Genomic DNA, 17,860 nt, shown 5'->3' on the forward strand with positions numbered 1-17,860 from the left:
TAAATGAGTGATTTTTGATCACTGAGTGTTTATGGATAGTGGGGAAAGAGGAAAGCTTACAAAGAGTCTCATTTATTATTTAAATGTAAATGGCATTTAAATGTACTAACATTGAAAAAAGTACCTTTGAGGTTCTTCCCTTCTATACACACCCAGATACACATATTCCCTCAAAAGTAATGAGCCCATTTGAAAAGCCAAATCTTCCTGGGGCGCCTGGGTGGCTCAGTGGGTTGGCTGCCAGACTCTTGGTTTTGGCTCAGGGCATGATTTTACGGGTTTTGAGATTGAGCCCGGGAGTCTGCTTGAAGATTCTCTCCCTCTATCTCCCCTCCCTTTCCTGCTCTTTCTATCTCTCTCTCCTCAAATAAATAAATACATCATTTAAAAAAAAAAAAAAGCCAAATCTTCCTGAAGCAATAAATCCTAATTTGAATTAATTAAACAAGGAAGTCATTAGACTGAAATGGTTCTAATGCTTTAGCAACCAACATGAGCAAACCCAATCCTAAGATGGTAAATGCCTCAAGGTTAAGAAACCAAAACCCAAGGACAGCCAATCACAGTCAACCAGCCTTTACCAAACAAGGCGAAGGCTTAGCTATATAGCCCATCAAGTAACTGCCTTGCTTTGCTTCCACTTCTTTTCTATGAAGGTCTTCTAACTCCTATAGGCAGAGCTTTCATAACCACTTTCTGTTTGGTGCTGTCTGTTTCCACTTAATTTTTCTTCAAAATCGTAACATGTTGAATATGCCCCAGTTTATCTTTTAACATCCTAGATAAATATATTTTCCCAAACCATTGTCATTTTCTCTCTGCATCTTCTTTTCTCTTCCTCTCTGTCTGGCTATCATTTCTCTCTCCGCTCTTTCAGATCTCTGGAGACTACTAGTATGATATTACAATAATCAGGCCCTCTCTCTTTTTTAGTGATAACCATGTAAGAAATAAAATAAAATAAAGGGGAGACACAAAGCTTTTGAAGTACATCAGACTCTAAAAGATAAAACTCATGTGATTTACCATTTTGAAAAAATAAAATACTTGCAGATGTTAGATATTTAGATGCTTTTAAACCAAAGAAAAACTAGGATCCTGATTTAAAAGCACTTTTGGTGAGCTAATTGTTTTATCGACTGCACAAGGAAATGACTGTCACTTTTCTAATCTACATTTGAATAGTCTCTGTAGCTCCAATCCTTGCCATTCAAAATCTGAGGCATGGGCATTTTCCTTCTGCTTTTTAACATTTTCTCAATTCAAATTTTCCCATACTCATCTTTACTATTAACAGATTTCAGTATTTTAGAAATGTACATTTGTATGGAACCCTAATGAAATTAAAGACAAGCAACTTTAGTTAAAATTACGTGGCTATTTCAACATTTAATAGTTTCACGGCAATGTTTCTAAGTCATTCTTTGCTGTTCCTCAACTGTAACTTTTTGAGGCAATGAGGAGTGCTACTGAATGCAAATAGATGTGCACTTCACCTCTCTTTCCCAATATGACCCCAATCAACCAATTTTTTGCTGGCAAAATTCTGTTGCAAATGTTTAAGCCTGGAATAGTTCCAGCCTACTGGAGCTAGACCCATGTCAAATAAAGGGCATTTTATATTCTAAAACAAAATTACAAACAACTTCTGGCTCTTTTACCCATGTCAAGTATCTAAATAAAATGAGTGAATCTTATTATACTTTCATTAATGAGCCTAGTGTAAATGCTATTATATTAATTGAAAAACTAGTTTGCTTTCCCCTTTTTTCAAAAAAAAAACCTTAAAAATGAACACAGTTTCAATATAATATTATCAAGTAATAGAAAAGCAAGTTTTCTTGTAGATTTACAGATTTCCATAGATTTGTTTCTAAGCTAACATTCAATGGAATTAATTTTCTGGTAGCATAAGAATAGTCAAGATATCACAGTACTCCAGTTGGATGGTTTACTTGGATTGTTATATTACAAGCAACAGAACAGTGGAGAAGGGACATATTAGATTTGGGATTAATATAGCGGTTAGCATATCTGGATTAATTATTTAATAAACATGCATTTGGTGAGTCAAGGTTTAGTTTTGAAAACTCTTGACTGTGTTATACAATCTCTTTAGCTCTTCTATTGCTCAGTATTAGCTGAGGAAATGATTTTGAAGTTCTTCTTACCACATTAAAATGTAGTATGTAGCACCATGAATTATGTGCTTACTATATCATATAAGAGTAACAAATCCTTTCAGAATGGCTGGAACATAAAATAAAATATTTTAAAATAAAATAGAATACTTTAATCATTGGGTTTCTTTGTTGTAATTGCTAGAATCTATGTATATTCACATGATATTTTAAAATTGGAAATCAAGTAGTCAATTCATCTTTTTGAAACATGCCTATTCATCTTCTTGAAATATTGAAATATGCTTAAGGTCATGAAGAACCAATTAAAATAGTACTAACTACAATTTATTTAATAATGACCATATGCCACTCAAAATTCCAAGTGTTTGGCATGTATTAACTTATTCAAGGTTCATAGGGCCATATGAAGCAGGCATTATTATTACCTAGAGAGAATGAAGGAATTTCCCCCAAGATTACACAGTAACTGATCGATAAAGCCAGGATTCTAACCCCAAATTCTAGCCTCAAAGCTTGCCTTCAGCTGCTTTGGTTTTGGTCTTGAAGTCCATGTGTTCTTTTGTTTATTACTGTTTCGTGTCTTTGCTCATTTGTTTTTTCTTTTTTTCTTTGTTTGCTCGTCAGATATGCTTAGCAAATAACTTCTGTTTAGATCATACAAATTTTATTGAACAATATGTGTCAGGTGGTAAACAGAGCAGCAGGATTATTAAAATGAATAAGGCAATCCTTTCCTTTGAGATGCTTAAAGTCCAATCGATGAAACAGACATTTTAAAAAGTATTTTAAATGTGAATACTAACATTATCAGTATCATCATAAACTAATATTTTACAAAGAAATACTATACTCATTACTCAGCATTCAGAGTGTAAAAAAATGCTGTCACCCTTTCCTTTATTTATTTCCTTATTTATTCATTCATTCTTTCACCTAAACATTCATCCAAATGTTTGTTGAACTCATATGTCATGCTAAACAATTCTAAGCACTTGAAAAATCAAGTAAATGAAATAAAGCCATTTCCTTACAAACCTAACAAATCAGTGGAGAAGAGAGATTTTAAATAAATAATCACACCCTGGGGCGCCTGGGTGGCTCAGTCAGTTAAGCCTCCAACTCTTCATTTTGGCTCAGGCATGATCTCATGGTTGTGGGATGGAACCTCACCTCAGGCCCTATGCTCAGTGCACAGTCTGCTTGTCTCTGCTCCTCCCCCTGCTCTCTTTCTCTATCTCTAAAATAAATAAGTAAAATATTTTAAAAAATAATCACACCCAGTTAAATATGTACAACTTGTAAATATATACTTTGAGAAAAGAGTAAATAACATAATGAGGAAGTATGACAAAGTGACTTGATTTACATTGAATGTTCAGGCAGGGTTTTTCCTCAGGAAGTGAATTTAAGCATAGCACTGAAAGATGTATAATGGCTGATCCATCAAAAATTTGGGTGTTAACAGATGGTATGATTTATAATTGTATCCATCTACACAGATAAATTTATAAATGCAACATAAGGCCTCATTTGGTAAGGTTCAAATGAGTGGTATAGAGCACTGGTTTCCAACTTTGAGGTTTTTTGACCTTGAAATTCACCACCAGCAAAAACCTGGAACCCAACATCAAATTGCCAACTTATTATTTTATAGAAGAATGTCATTTTAAAACAGTGACAGAAATAATATCTGTAATTATCATCCTTTCCTAAGAGAACTTTAAGACTAAAAAATGTAGGCACCATAAAATTAAGACTACTTCTTTAAAATAAATAACTTTTTCTTTATCTTTTTTTCTCATTTCATGAAGAAGCAACAAATTTCAATTAGTATCTGGAAATCACTGGACTAAAGAAACTTCTGCTTCTTTGATGTGTTTATAAGCAGACTGGATTTGGATAATGAAATGTGTCCTTTTAGATGTAGGAACCAAGAGGACCAAACAGGCCTGGGACATTGAACAGAAAAGTAGGATTTGAGATAAGACTTGAATCAGAATAAGAATCACACAAAATGTCAACTATACTTGAAAACTCAGTGCACATGAGAACTAAAGAAAAGCTAAAATGTTTCATTTACTGTCTCGGTCTTCCAAGTCTCCTAAAATGTGATAACATATTCATATACAGACAGTCACACAGACATCTCTCTACACACACACACACACACACACACACACACACACACACACAAATATACATATATACATAACCATTAAATGTTAAATTTATACATTCTGATTGGCTTTGGGTCTTCCCTGAATCATTTTACTCCTCTAGACTCACAGCCTGACAAACAGTGCACCTGCTTAACTGGGCTAAGTGCCAGAAAAAAAAAATCAGGGAAATTAATTTCCAAGAGCAGTAGATAAATGGCACACCTCATTAGAAAATCTATTTAAAAGGCACATCAGGAGATGTCTGCAAGACTTTCATAAGAAATTGATGCTTCCTACCATCATGTCCTTGCTGGCTTTCTTCTCACATTACTGATCTTCCTTCCCGGTAATAAGATTCAAATTCAAGTAATGCTTAATGAGTGCCTCCTATGTGCCAGGCACGTATGTTTTACATAGATTATCTTATCTAATTCTTACAAAATTGTTTTGAAATAAGTATGTGGAACGCATGCAAAAACTAACAAATGTGCTTCTTTGAGACCTCCTGGTACAGCCATATAATGATTTTTCTTTCTTATGGATAAAGAAGCTAATAAATTATGACCCTTGTTCCTAGGCAAGAAAAGCCAAGAGTTGGGGCACCTGGGTGGCTCAGTGGATTAAGCCTCTGCCTTTGGCTTGGGTCATGATCTCAGGGTCCTGGGATTGAGCCCTGCATGGGGCTCTCTGTTCAGCAGGGAGCCTGCTTCGCCTTCTCTCTCTCTGCCTGCTTGTGATATCTGCCTGTCAAATACATATATAAAATGTTTAAAAAAAAGAAAAGCCAAGAGTTACTACAACTTATTCCTGTACCTTCTGACCTAGAGGAAAATCATTAATATCTACTAGTGCCTGAGTTTGTAGTGCTCTCTTTAGAAATCCTATTTTTTTGCATTTATTTAAGAGAGGAAAGAGTCATCTCTTTATAAATAAGGCAAACAAGTTTGTAAGGAATTCAACCAAAGCCCACACATTCTGATCTTACGAGTTATTAAATCATCAGGGCACCCCTCCGTTTTCCCAAAGAGCTTCCCGGCTGAGTCTGCAAAAGCTTGGGGGCAAGGCCTCCAGCAGCCTTTATGATCCTCTGGCCTCAGTTAATTAAAAAACAAACAAACAAAAAAACATTGCCCTGCATTAATCACTTAACCAGCACCACCACCCCAACTTGACCTTTCTGAAGACTCTCATCTTCCAGGAAAAAAGGACAGGCAAGATGGATAATATCTGGGTGGTCAGAATCTTAGTTTCTGCTTGTTGTCCTGAGGGAAGTATTAACAGCTCTCATTCTCACTCTCACAAGTGTCCTGTGTTAGATAAGTCACATACTGTCATTCTGTGTGGTGGCTTTGTATGCTCTTAAATCACTAAACTGGAACTACATTTCCCAGAATTCCCTTATGCGTAGGGTCTGGGTAACAGTTGGGCACAAGAGAAATTTGCATGAGCTTTAGAAAGCCAAACAGAAGGATTAGCCTTTATTTATTCTCTGAAGGTTGATGTAGGGCAGGTGCTGTTGCCGCTCACGCACATTATCACCCATATGCTGTCTGACCTTGACAGGTGGCAGCAGCCGGCTGCATGTTCTCCCGTTCCCACTAGACTGCCTCCTTCAGCATCTCCAAATCCTGGCCAGGTGCTTGTGCAGTTCCGTGGTGGGAGGCACCAATTTATCTTGAGCTCATCCACATCATTGTAATTTGAGGTGGTGAGAGTCAAATAAGTGTTCCAGTCTGTCCTTGTCAATTCCAGTTTGTCCTTAGTCTCCCCTGTTCTATTTCCATCTGCCCTTTTCAATGATGGGGTTCAGGACATGCTTCCCCAAATACGGCACCTTGGCATATTGACTGTTTTCAGCTGGAAGAATTTGAGAAATGACATATGGAGGAAGGACTTTCTGACATTCCCCTGAAGCGGGTCATAAAACTCTCGTGAGGAAGGTGTCCTCCCTAAACCCAAAGGAAAGGAATATCATTTCCAGGATGCCCAGAGGAATCTGAATGAACAGCCCTTGCTGTTTCCCTCAATTTATGACACTTAGCTCCTACTCTTTTTGTCCTGTCACACTCCACCACCCCCCCTTTCCCCTTTTCATTAAACCTAGCATAAAAATGCTTGGACTTAACTGCTTCTTAAGGTCTTCCTTTCTTTATGAAGCCTCCTGTGTCTCATAAAACTTACATTAAATAAATCTGAATGCTTTTCTCTTGTTAATTTATCTTTTGTTAGAAGGGTCCTGACCAACATTTTAGAAAAGTAAAGAAAAAAAATGTATTTTTCCTCTCCTATACCAACTTCCAGTTTACTGACCCATGACCTAGTGCCAGAAACACTTCAATAGCCCTACCTAGACTGCTAATCAGCTCCCATGAATGCATAAGCCATACATTAAATCTTCTATTCTTTATCACCATAGTGACTCTATTCTACTCCTAGTGATCAAATTCTGACAGATACACCATATTATTTTGGATAGTGTTTGAACTTTATTTTTAGGAAGAAATGAAAGGTAGGTGGAATCTCTTTTCTAGTATCTGGTTTTGGTATTTTTTGTTTGTTTGTTTGTTTGTTGATGTCCTAAAATTTGTCTCATTCGATAGGAAGCGGCAAAGTCACAAATTTTGGTGAAAGCAAGGTGCTATTCCCATTTGACAGGCAAGGACACCAAATTCCTAGTCATGTTACCTAGCTCATGTTATAAAGTTGTAGAGTGAACTCATGTCTCCTGAAAGAAGCACATAAAAGCCAATGCTACGTATGCCTCACAGGTAGATTATTTGGGTACAGCAATTCAAATTCAGAAAATTAGGAAGTGTGAAGGTTGCCTAGAAAAGAATCATTCTTTTCAATCCAGTACAGTATTTACTTATGAAAATAGATTTTCATTTCGCTATGAACAACTCCTTAATGCCTTAAAAGTGTTTACCTACTTTTCTAAAGTGCCGGAGAGTAATTTAGAGCCCAGGGACAGCTGCCCTGTCTGGTCTTCAGAGTTATTCACAGTATGCTTTCTTTTATCACTAGCCTTGTATTAACAATACATATTTAAAAGACATTATGTAGTACAAAAGACTCATCATAATAATATTAATCCTTAGTAAATATTTGAAATGTATAAATTAAAAACAATATTATAACATAAGAGTACCATTTACATTTGGACACTCTTATTGAAGCAAATTTTTTTTTTCTGTGAAGAATCAACATAAAAAAGGTAGGTTAGAATTTACTAAATGGAGAAAAGAAATGAAAATTTTAATACAAGTATATATATCCCATGCAACCAATGGTCAATATGAGTTACAAGTTTTATGCTGTAATTATACAGTCATTGAATTTATATTATTTTGGTTTCAGAAAGTGTACATTCAAACCTGAATGAACAAAAAGTATTTGAACTTCTTATTTGAAGAATTTATATATTTCTTCTTTAGAATTTCAGCCTTGTGATTTTTTTTTTTCATTTCAAATTCATTGGAGAGTTATCTTCCTAGATGTGTTTCATGATACCAATCATCCCAATACATCATTTTTCTTTTTGCACCTATTGTAGTTACAATAACTTTTTGCCAGCTAGAGTATTGGATGGCATTTCCTTTTATCTAAGTATTTATCCAAATATGTACAGCTTGGCAAAATAATTTTTTTAAGAGTAGAATAGGTGGTAGTGTAAGGACCTATTTAGCCAGAGTGACTCCATCTTGGTTAAAAGCCATTTTGTTGTTTGTACAGTAAAACTTAAACTGACCCTGCCCCCCTCACCCCAGAGAAACTTACTTAGAAGCAAGTCTGGGAAACCAGTAAAATATGGTCAGCCAGTTCCAAATAACAGAGCCCAGAATACAAGGCCAGTTCGGCCAGTTCTTGATAACAGAGTCCAGAATACAAGGACGAGTCGGGCCAGGTGGAGACATCCAATCAGTAAGAAACACACATACTTTTCCCCTAACCACCAAAGAATGTAAACCCCACCGTTTGGGTGCCAACCTTGAGCACCAATTCTGACCAGAGTAATAGGTTAGGTCAAACAGTTACTATAGGGTAAATTGTAATTCAGTTGGCCACCTGCGTGTGACCTACATGACTACAATCTCACTTGCCACCTATGTGTGGCCAGACTTTTGCTCTATAAAAGGTAGTCTGTAAGATGGGGAGGCTCTTCGGAGGCGGCCCTGACCAGTCAGTCAGTGGATTCTTGAGCCTGTAAGCTGGGGGTGGTCTCTCTCTTCAGAGACGGCCCTGGCCGGTCAGTCTGACTTCTAATGCTTAGCATAGAATAGAGCTTTGCATAACTTTCACCTTGTCTCAGTCTCGTTTCGTTTAATAATGGACCTAACAGTAGCCCCCTTCAAATTGGTCCCCAATGATCATTGCCTGCTGGTATTCACACCATTATGTAGTCTCTTAGGACAACAAATGGGGTTGACCTGAGCAGCCACAAGGATTTTGCAGAACTGATGGTATATGATTTTCAAGTCTAGGTCATAAGAGGATTTGTGGCTTCTTTCTTGTTCTCTCTTGGATCTGAGAGTAGTCAATTGTCATGTTGTGAAGACACAGCAGCATTAACTTGACAGCCAAATGAATGAGACATATTGCCAATGGTTCCACTACCACAGAAAATCTTTCAGATATCTACAGCGCCAGCCAACTTCTTTACTGCAACCTCAAGATCTACCCAAAGCCTTTCCCAAACTCCTGACCTGAAAAAACTGTTTGGCATAATAAACATGTATTGTTATTTTAAACCACTTATTTTTTTTTAAGATTTTATTTATTTATTTGACAGACAGAGATCACAGGCAGGCAGAGAGGCAGGCAGAGAGAGGGGAGGAAGCAGGCTCCTCATGGAGCATAGAGCCCAATGTGGGGCTCGATCCCAGGACCCTGGGATCACGACCTGAGTCGAAGGCAGAGGCTTTAACCCACTGAGCCACCCAGGTGCCCCTTAAACCACTTATTTTTGAAATAATTTATTATGTAGCAATGGATGACCATTATAAAATATGACAAGTAACATTTCATCTGATAAAATATTTTATTATTTTTAATTCTGATTTTATTAAATGTATCTATTAATTTTTAAAGTTGGTCAAAGAATGCATAAAATAAAAATTTTATTATTTTTCTTCATAATGTAAAAAAATTATTTCAAAATAAAAATTTCAAGATTTGTATCTTATAAGAAATGGTTAGCAGAAAACTTACTACATGACAGGCACTCATGTACAGAGATAAATAAGCCAGTCCCTTCCTCAGATAAATTTAAGTTTCTGAGTGAAACAGATAAGTAAAGAGATACTGATAACACAGTGTGTTAACTGCTGTTAATAGAACTACCCATAAGGTACTAAGGGAATGAAAAGCACAGTGCAGTGAATTTTTCTTAGGAAATCTGAGAAAGTTTCACCAAAAAACGGAGTAAGTCTTGAAGGATGAATTCATCCTTTAAGAAAATGGAGGGGGGCGCCTGGGTGGCTCCGTGGGTTGGGGCCTCTGCCTTCGGCTCGGGTCATGGTCCCGGAGTCCTGGGATCAGGCCCCGCATCGGGCTCTCTGCTCAGCGGGGAGCCTGCTTCCTCCCCTCTCTCTCTGCCTGCCTCTCTTCCTACTTGTGATCTCTGTCTGTCAAATAAATTAAAAAAAAAAAAAAAAGAAAAAAAAGAAAATGGAGGAATGAGGGGCACCTGGGTGGCTCAGTGGGTTAAAGCCTCTGCCTTTGGCTCAGGTCATGATCCCAGGGTCCTGGGATTGAGCCCCACAACGGGCTCTCTGCTGGGCAGGGAGCCTGCTTCCCTTCCAATCTCTCTGCCTGCCTCTCTGACCACTTGTAATCTCTGTCTGTCAAATAAATAAATAAATAAATCTTTAAAAAAAAAAAAAGAAAATGGAGGAATGAATCTCTACTAGTGATATTAATATTTTTACACTGCTTGTCATAAAGCAGGTTCTGTTCTAAGCACTTCAAATATATTCACTTCTATAATTCTCTTAACAATTTTATTACATAGGTCCTATTATTGTCCCTATTTTATAGGTGATGAAACTGAGGCAAAGAGAGGCTAAATGATTTACCCAATATCACACAGGTAGGAAGTTGTAAGATCTGGATTTAATACCAGGGAAATCCAGCATCAGAGTTCACATTTTTAACTAATTTATTACACTTTCTGATTGGGAGGGTGGAGTGGGGAGAGGGTAGTATGAGCAGAGGCGAGGAAGGGTGAGAATATATGTATTCTTAGGGAAAGAAAGCAGGGAAAAGCAATAGTAAGGATGGCTGGAAAACAGGTTGCATACACTGAATTACATGATAAAAAGAGAGATCTAAGCCAAAGACTTGAGTTTCATGCCAAGGAATTTGTACTTTGGCAATAGGAAATACTTGGCAATATTTATGCTTTATGAAGATACCTTTGGAGCAAGAGTAAAGGGGAGAGACTGGATGAAGGAGACAAGAAGAAATTGAATTAGTGCCCTCAACAGAGAATCAAGGTCTGAAATGTAATAACGGAGACAGCGGTAACCAGAGAAGGGAGGGGATTCATGAGACATAAGAGAGTCAGCTGGCATTCAGCATTGTGACTGATCATGTCCAGCAGATTTAAAAGATGACTTGCAGGTTTCTTTCTGTGGGGAATGGATAGATGGTTAGGTCACTAATAAATACAGGAAACTGGTAGAGGAGGCCTCATACAGAAGATGTGCCTAATAAACACTCCTTGAAAAAAGAAATGAAGTAGCAATAATACAGAGGCTCTTTTTCCCCCATGAGATGAAATGCCAGTAACATAGGCATTATCAATAACACCTAATTACAGTAGTCCAAGGAAACTCTACCATGGATTGTAAGTGTGTTTTACATTTAAGTAATCTGATCTGAAAATCTAATTACAAGTAGCTGCTCATTTTATAAGATAATTAAGAACAAATTCCTTGCAACAGTAATTTCTGTGGTGTACTTACTAAATTATTAACTTTATAAATATGAGATTTTACAAGCAATTCTTAAAATATATCTATTGTAAAGCTTAAAGAACTATATTTTGCAATCATATTTGGTTCCAAAATGTAAATGAATGAAATTCTAGAAAAAGAAAGAATAGACAAAATATCACCACTCATAAAGGCTCAAGGGAAGATCATCTAGAATCATGCAGCCAAGTTTTCACTTAAAACTCTAGGTCTTAATTTTATATTATGGGCATTTCAATTGTATATCCTTTTAAAAGCCTCCAATACCCAAAGTATTACTTATTTAGAGAAGAGGTTCACAGTTCCGGATAGTGTTTTTCTTTCATTGACATCATGAGACTTATCTCTACCCGATAGATAATGCTCACTTTAGCACAGCTACTAATGGTATTGCAGGAGAAATCATCTCAATCACACTGCCACGTCAATAAACACAAATGATCCCGTTCTATGGATTTGCAATATTAATACTTATATTTCTTTTAATGTAGCCATTGCTTGGCATATATACTAGGTTCTTAATAAATAATTACTAAAAAAGCATAATACTATAATAAGAAGTAGAGAAGATTCCTGACTGTACAGAATGCAATTTATGATATTTATAGTTTCCAAGTCTACTGATTCCACTCTCTTTGGAGAAAGAAAATGGGAAATGGGGGTGGGGGTGAATGGTGCAAATATGTAGGAGCACATTAAGAGCTTAATGAAATGGTTTTGCTTGTGGTTAAAAAGCATACATTTATTCATTTACTTATTTGATATTCATCATTCCTCTGACTGAGTCCTTCCCTCAAGGAACTCACAGTCAATAGAGCATGTCAGGTGTGGAAATAGACAAATATAATTTTAGAAGTGTCCGAATACCTTGAACAAAGTGATAAACGGTATACTCAAAGAGTGAATATACCATAATGAAAATCTGTCTTTCCTCCCTTGGCATTATTCCTGTTTTACTCCAAACCCATAAGAACACATGGCCACTCAAGATGTAGTATCTCATTACGAGTAATTCTGGGAAAATCCTTTTCACACTCTTTATTTTCGGGAACTCAAAATAGGATGTTTTGATGGGTGGAGCAAAGAGAATTTCTGGAAAGCAAGCTTGGAGCCAGATGGTAGAGGGACTTAAAAATGTTTTACACAATTTCCCACTTGTCCAAAAGTTTTTTATTTGGTTTGGTTTGGTTTTAAACTGTTAAAGCCCCTGTTCCCAAACCAAATCCCCACCAAACTTTTTAATCATTATCTTCATCGGACTGTAACATTCAACTTGTGTTCGGCATTACAAATACAGAAATATATTTCATTTGAAATCACTGACTACAACACTCAAAGAAGAATAGAAGGAAATGGGGAAGAAGGAAACCAGACACTGACATTCTCTTTATGTTTGTGGGGAACTTTATTTCTCCCAGGAAGATGAGATGAAAAGAAACAAAGACGGGAGAGAAAAACGTTGTTTCTTTTCTTCTAAAACCCACATTTCACAGACCTTACCTGAAAAGTTTTTGTAATCCACTAGGTCAAACATAACAACAGCAACAGCTGACCATGTGATTATCAGAGCAATGACCAGAAGCCAAGCAGCTGGGGAGCTGAATGTTGTCACTATGTCCTCTGTGACCGTCCTCTTCAGCACTTTTCCAGGGGATTTGGGCACGGATCCATTTTTGCTGTCGATCACAGTTGTGGTAGTAGATGCATTTCCTAATCAAACATTCAGAAAGAGAAATTACAATTTAGAACTTCATGTTAAATGTTGGTGACCAAAAGAACACACAGATTATGTAAGTATTTTTAAATTGTTTGTACCATTTTCTGTAGTAGAGCACACCTCCTTAGTGGCAGGGCCAAACTTCCTGCCCACTACCCTAGTATTTACCTCCACTCCGAAATCCACATGCCCTAGTGATTAGCATTCCTCCTCTCCTAATCTCTGTAAATAATACCATGGGAGTCACAAACTTGGTCATCACCTTCAATCATTTTTACTTCTCCCTTATCACCTCCTATATCCACTACCATCAAAGGCAATGGAGTTTTTGGTCAAGTTGTTTTTTAACACCTTGTTCCTTTATTTAGGTTCATATGTCAGTTCTGAATGCAATCAAAAATGTTTCCTCTGGGGAAGAAACAAAATCAATGATAAAGTAGTTCAAATGGATAAAATCCTTTTTGGAATCTGGTTTAACTGTGCAATTGACCCTTCCATTGACGCCATTCATTTTTTATTTGTGAAGGGGCACAGAAGATCTTCTGTGGAAAGATGTTGGAAAATCTCACTATATTCAGTAAACATTTTTATTCCTGCTTTCAAGGGTCTACATGTTTATGGGAGAAAATTCAAAAAATATTTAAAAATAGCAAAATAAATAATCTCATGATCCTGAAACAGCTATTAAGGTGTTGTTCTACTTATACCTACTTTTCTGTACATACAGATAGGTATATAAACATGTTTTATTTGTTTTTGAAGTCATCGTCACTCTTTCCTTTATATTTTATTCTAGGCAATATATAATAAACAAGCTCTCTTGCCATATGTGTTCCATAAAATACCACTTATGTGGCTGCATGGCATGTCACTTCATGGCTATGCATAATTTAGTCAAAAAATTTTCTACCTTGGGACATGGCAGAGTTTTTCTCAGAACATTAATAATTTTTATGTTAGGGAATTTCCTAAATATAGAATTTCTTAGACAAATAACATCACTTCTATATCTTATGAAAGTACATATATGTATTTGAGAATTGGTTTATTTTTGAAATTTTTACGTGCTAGGAATCTGTTTTCTTATCCTCGACAATACTGGGTATTACCAGTGTTCAAACTATTTGCAGTCATGCAGAAGGAAAATTCTGTTTCTTTTGTAACTCTTTGATTACTAGAGATGAGCTTTTTGTATACTTGTTTTCCCTTTATATATTTTGTCTTGTGAAATTTTTGGTTTGCTTTTCTATAAACGACCTCCATTCAATGGTTTAAAAAACTGTACACACATATACATGTACCCGATCATACGTATGTATATTTTTAAATACATGTATATGTGAATATATAAATATCTATGTTTATGCATGTATATGTATTTATACATATTTATACTCATTGCAAGAGTGTAGATATATATGTATATACACAAACACACATATATGATAGTAAAATTTTATCTGATCTTAAGTTGCAGCTTTATCCCTCAACTGTTTAACTCTTTTTTTTTTAACATTTATTTTATTTATTTGAGAGAGAGAGGGTGCGAGCCAGGGTGGGGGAAGCGCAAGGGAAGAGGGAGAGAGAAACTTAAGCAGACTCCATGCTCAGTGTGGAACCTGACACAGGGCTTGATCTCACCACCCTGAGATCACTTGTGCTGAAATCAAGAGTAGATGCTTACCTCTTTATTTTTGTGGTATTTTTATATACAAAGGAACCACTTAAAATTTTTGTAGCTCTTTCATTTTATTCCTGTAAAGTTGCTGCCTTTGTATGATTAGCAAGCCCCTCTCAATGGAGACTAGGCATATCTGATTATATTGACAATCCTGGACTCACAGGAAGTTAACTCTAGGGGTAACTTAGAAATCATCTGAAACAACTGTATCATGTTACATTTAAGAACAAGTCAAAACCATCCAGAATAGTCAAGTGATTCTCACATTTTTTTCAATCCCAAATTATACAGATATGTACTGAATCCTAAAGAGAAAAAATATCTCTAACAATTCCAATATTTTTTTCCAAAATAACAGTTTAACAATATATTTCATATATTTTAAATACGGGCTGCATTATTGAAAATAATTTAAGAATTACATATCAAAAAAGGAAATTTTTATTAATCATCTTCTAATATACATAAGTGTCTTTTTTTTCTTTTTTTGAGAGGAGCAGAGGAAGGGGGGTCAGGGACAATGGGAGAGGGTGACAGAGAACCTTAAGCAGATTCCACGCCCAGTGAAGAGCTGGATGGGGCTCAATCTCACAACCCTGAGATTGTGACCTGAGCCAAAATCAAGAGTCTAACGCTTAACCGACTGAGCCACCCAGGAATCCAACAATTAACCATTTTTAATTTTAGTTTTTACCTCTAAATTACATTTCAAATTTAAAAAACAAACTTCAAATTTTCATACTCCTTTGACACTTGGCACAAAATAAATTTCACCTAACCAGAAAGATTACTTATAGTTATTTTAGAATGTGCTAAATAATAGCTGAAAGGTTTTAGTATTTTCAAACTGAAGGGAATTCTTTGTATTACTTGAAGGTCTCAGAGTGGAATTAAAGTGTTCCTTTCAATCTTTCAACCTCTTTCTCTACCTTGCACAACTCTTCCTTTCAGTTAGGTGTAGTTTTTTCATGGAAACAGTAAAGCAAAACAGGTCTGCGACAGGTTTTACAGTCAGGAGAGACTGGGATTAACTCCATGGCTAGAAGGTCATTATGGCTCCTCACCTCTGAGTGAAAACCTCTATATCTGATGAATGAGGCTGGTAAGACTTGACTTACAGGTTTATGATGGTGGATAAATAAATCATGTCAATTGCTTGGAAAATTTCCTGCTACATTGAGTTATTCAATAAATGAAAATACAACAGCTGCTAACGTATCTCTTCATTATTATCATCGTCATCATCATCATTATTCCTACGGCCACCTCTGTGGCCAGTACAACCATTACTAAAATGGCAAAGAAAGACCAGAAGGGCAAGATTAACCTCAGAAACAGTAGTGGAAGTTGAAAGACTAATTCTTCAATAAATGCAGGCATTTGTTTCCATTTAACATGTATGTAGCCTAAGGTATTTTCAGGGAGTCAAGATGGGATGTTATGACACCTTCAATGACTTCTTAATCAACTAATTTCCTTCTTGTAATACATAAGAAGGGACACATAGTGTAATTTATTCATATTAATGGAGACTGTCTTGCCCTATCAACAAACCAAGAGAGATGATCTGTAACAAATAAAGTTACTTTGTTGCAATACAAATGTTTACAGTGTCAAGGGATTTGTTAAAAGAGAAAGACAAATTTTGAATCTTCTAACAGCTGTGTATATGGGGTGTTTAGAGTTTGAGTCCAGTTCATATGAAAATTTTTAGTTACTGGGGGAAGAAATGAAAATACTGCATGCAAAATTAAGTGCTCTAGTTAATAAAGTGTTACTTTTTAAATGTTTATCAATAAACAATTATATACTTCTATTGATAAAAGTGTCATGAAATCTGATCACTGATTAGGAAAAAGAAAATCAAATACATTCAAGTGTATGTATTAGTAGGTATTAATAATAACCAGACATAACTAGTACAAGCATTTTTAGGTAACACTAGTAAATCCAGCCCCATATTTTTAAGAGATTAAAAAGCTGATAAGGCAAATAGTGGTAAAATGAATTAAGATTTTGAAATAATTTTAGGTAGAAATTAACAATAGCATCAACAAATCTCCTTTCTTTTCTGAAAATCTATGTGAATACATATCCCAAGTTCATGAACCCAATTTAGCTGAAATGATAGCAAGATGGAAAAATACCTTTAAAAAACAGATTTCACAAACTGTACTTGAGATGGATCTCAAAGAAGGAAAAATTAGAACGATCTCATATCATATCCTTTCATTGATTTTTGTGCCAAATTCCCATCACTTCTAATGGCAGTTCTGAAAATGGATGAAGGATAGGAGTGCTTCAAAGTGCAATTTAAGATCCAAGTGGGGCTACAAGTGAATCAAACCTTTGGAATAATGATTTGCAGGATAGTAAGTGAATTACAAGTGTTTAGGAGAGGCCACCTGAAAGTTAATATGTTGCTAATCTCCAGTTTTTAAATCTCTGGAAGACTTCCCGCTACTGCTAGATGGAGAACACCAGAAGAATTGCTTTTGCACTTCAGATTCACTTCAGTGAACTGGGTGTGGGAGTGTATTTCTGCAGACAATATCATATGCACCTGCTTGGTATCTTGAAACCAAAAGAACACATCTATTGGGATTTGATACAAATTAGTCAAATCCTGGTCACGTTTTCCTTTTTCCTGGTCACATGTTTAAAAAACTAAAAAATTTCTAAAGGGACAAGAATTTCTATACCTTTTTTTTTCTTTTTTTATCAGAAAAATGAGAAACCATATAAATTCAGAAAGCAATGTAAGTTCAGTGTTAAAGTGAGAACTTTCATATTTAAAAGAACTGATATTATTATGAATCCCAAATTTTATTTCACCTTATAATTCTGACAAAACAAATATGGTGCAGTTTTTTTTTTTTTAAGATTTTTTATTTCTTCATGTAACAGAGAGAGAGATCACAAGTAGGCAGAGAGGCAGGCACAGAGAGAGGGGGAAGCAGACTCCCTGCTGTGCAGAGAGCCCGATGTGGGGCTCGATCCCAGGACCCTGAGATCATGACCTGAGCCAAAGGCAGAGGCTTAACCCACTGAGCCACCCAGGCGCCCAATATGGTACAATTTTTAAAATGGATGAAAATGTTAACACTAAATGATTTTTTAGATTTTTTTTCCTGTATGTTTTTGTCTTCACATCCTCAAAATTTCCACTTAAAAATTAATCAAGA

At 36.0% G+C, this 17,860-nt stretch overlaps 1 protein-coding gene across 1 annotated transcript in view; it reads right to left on the reverse strand.

Annotated features, from left to right (window-relative positions):
• LOC111147752 (triadin) overlaps nt 1-13,305 on the reverse strand; it is a 296,121-nt gene extending 282,816 nt beyond the window's left edge. The window contains 2 exon segments of the mRNA XM_022503974.1: nt 12,778-12,987; nt 13,230-13,305. Coding sequence (XP_022359682.1) covers nt 12,778-12,987; nt 13,230-13,305 — 286 coding nt within the window.
• Between the last annotated feature and the right edge of the window lie 4,555 nt (nt 13,306-17,860).

This window comes from Enhydra lutris, unplaced genomic scaffold, assembly GCF_002288905.1.
Source record: "Enhydra lutris kenyoni isolate GAN:26980312 unplaced genomic scaffold, ASM228890v2 scaffoldscaffold17, whole genome shotgun sequence".
NCBI lineage: Eukaryota > Metazoa > Chordata > Mammalia > Carnivora > Mustelidae > Enhydra > Enhydra lutris.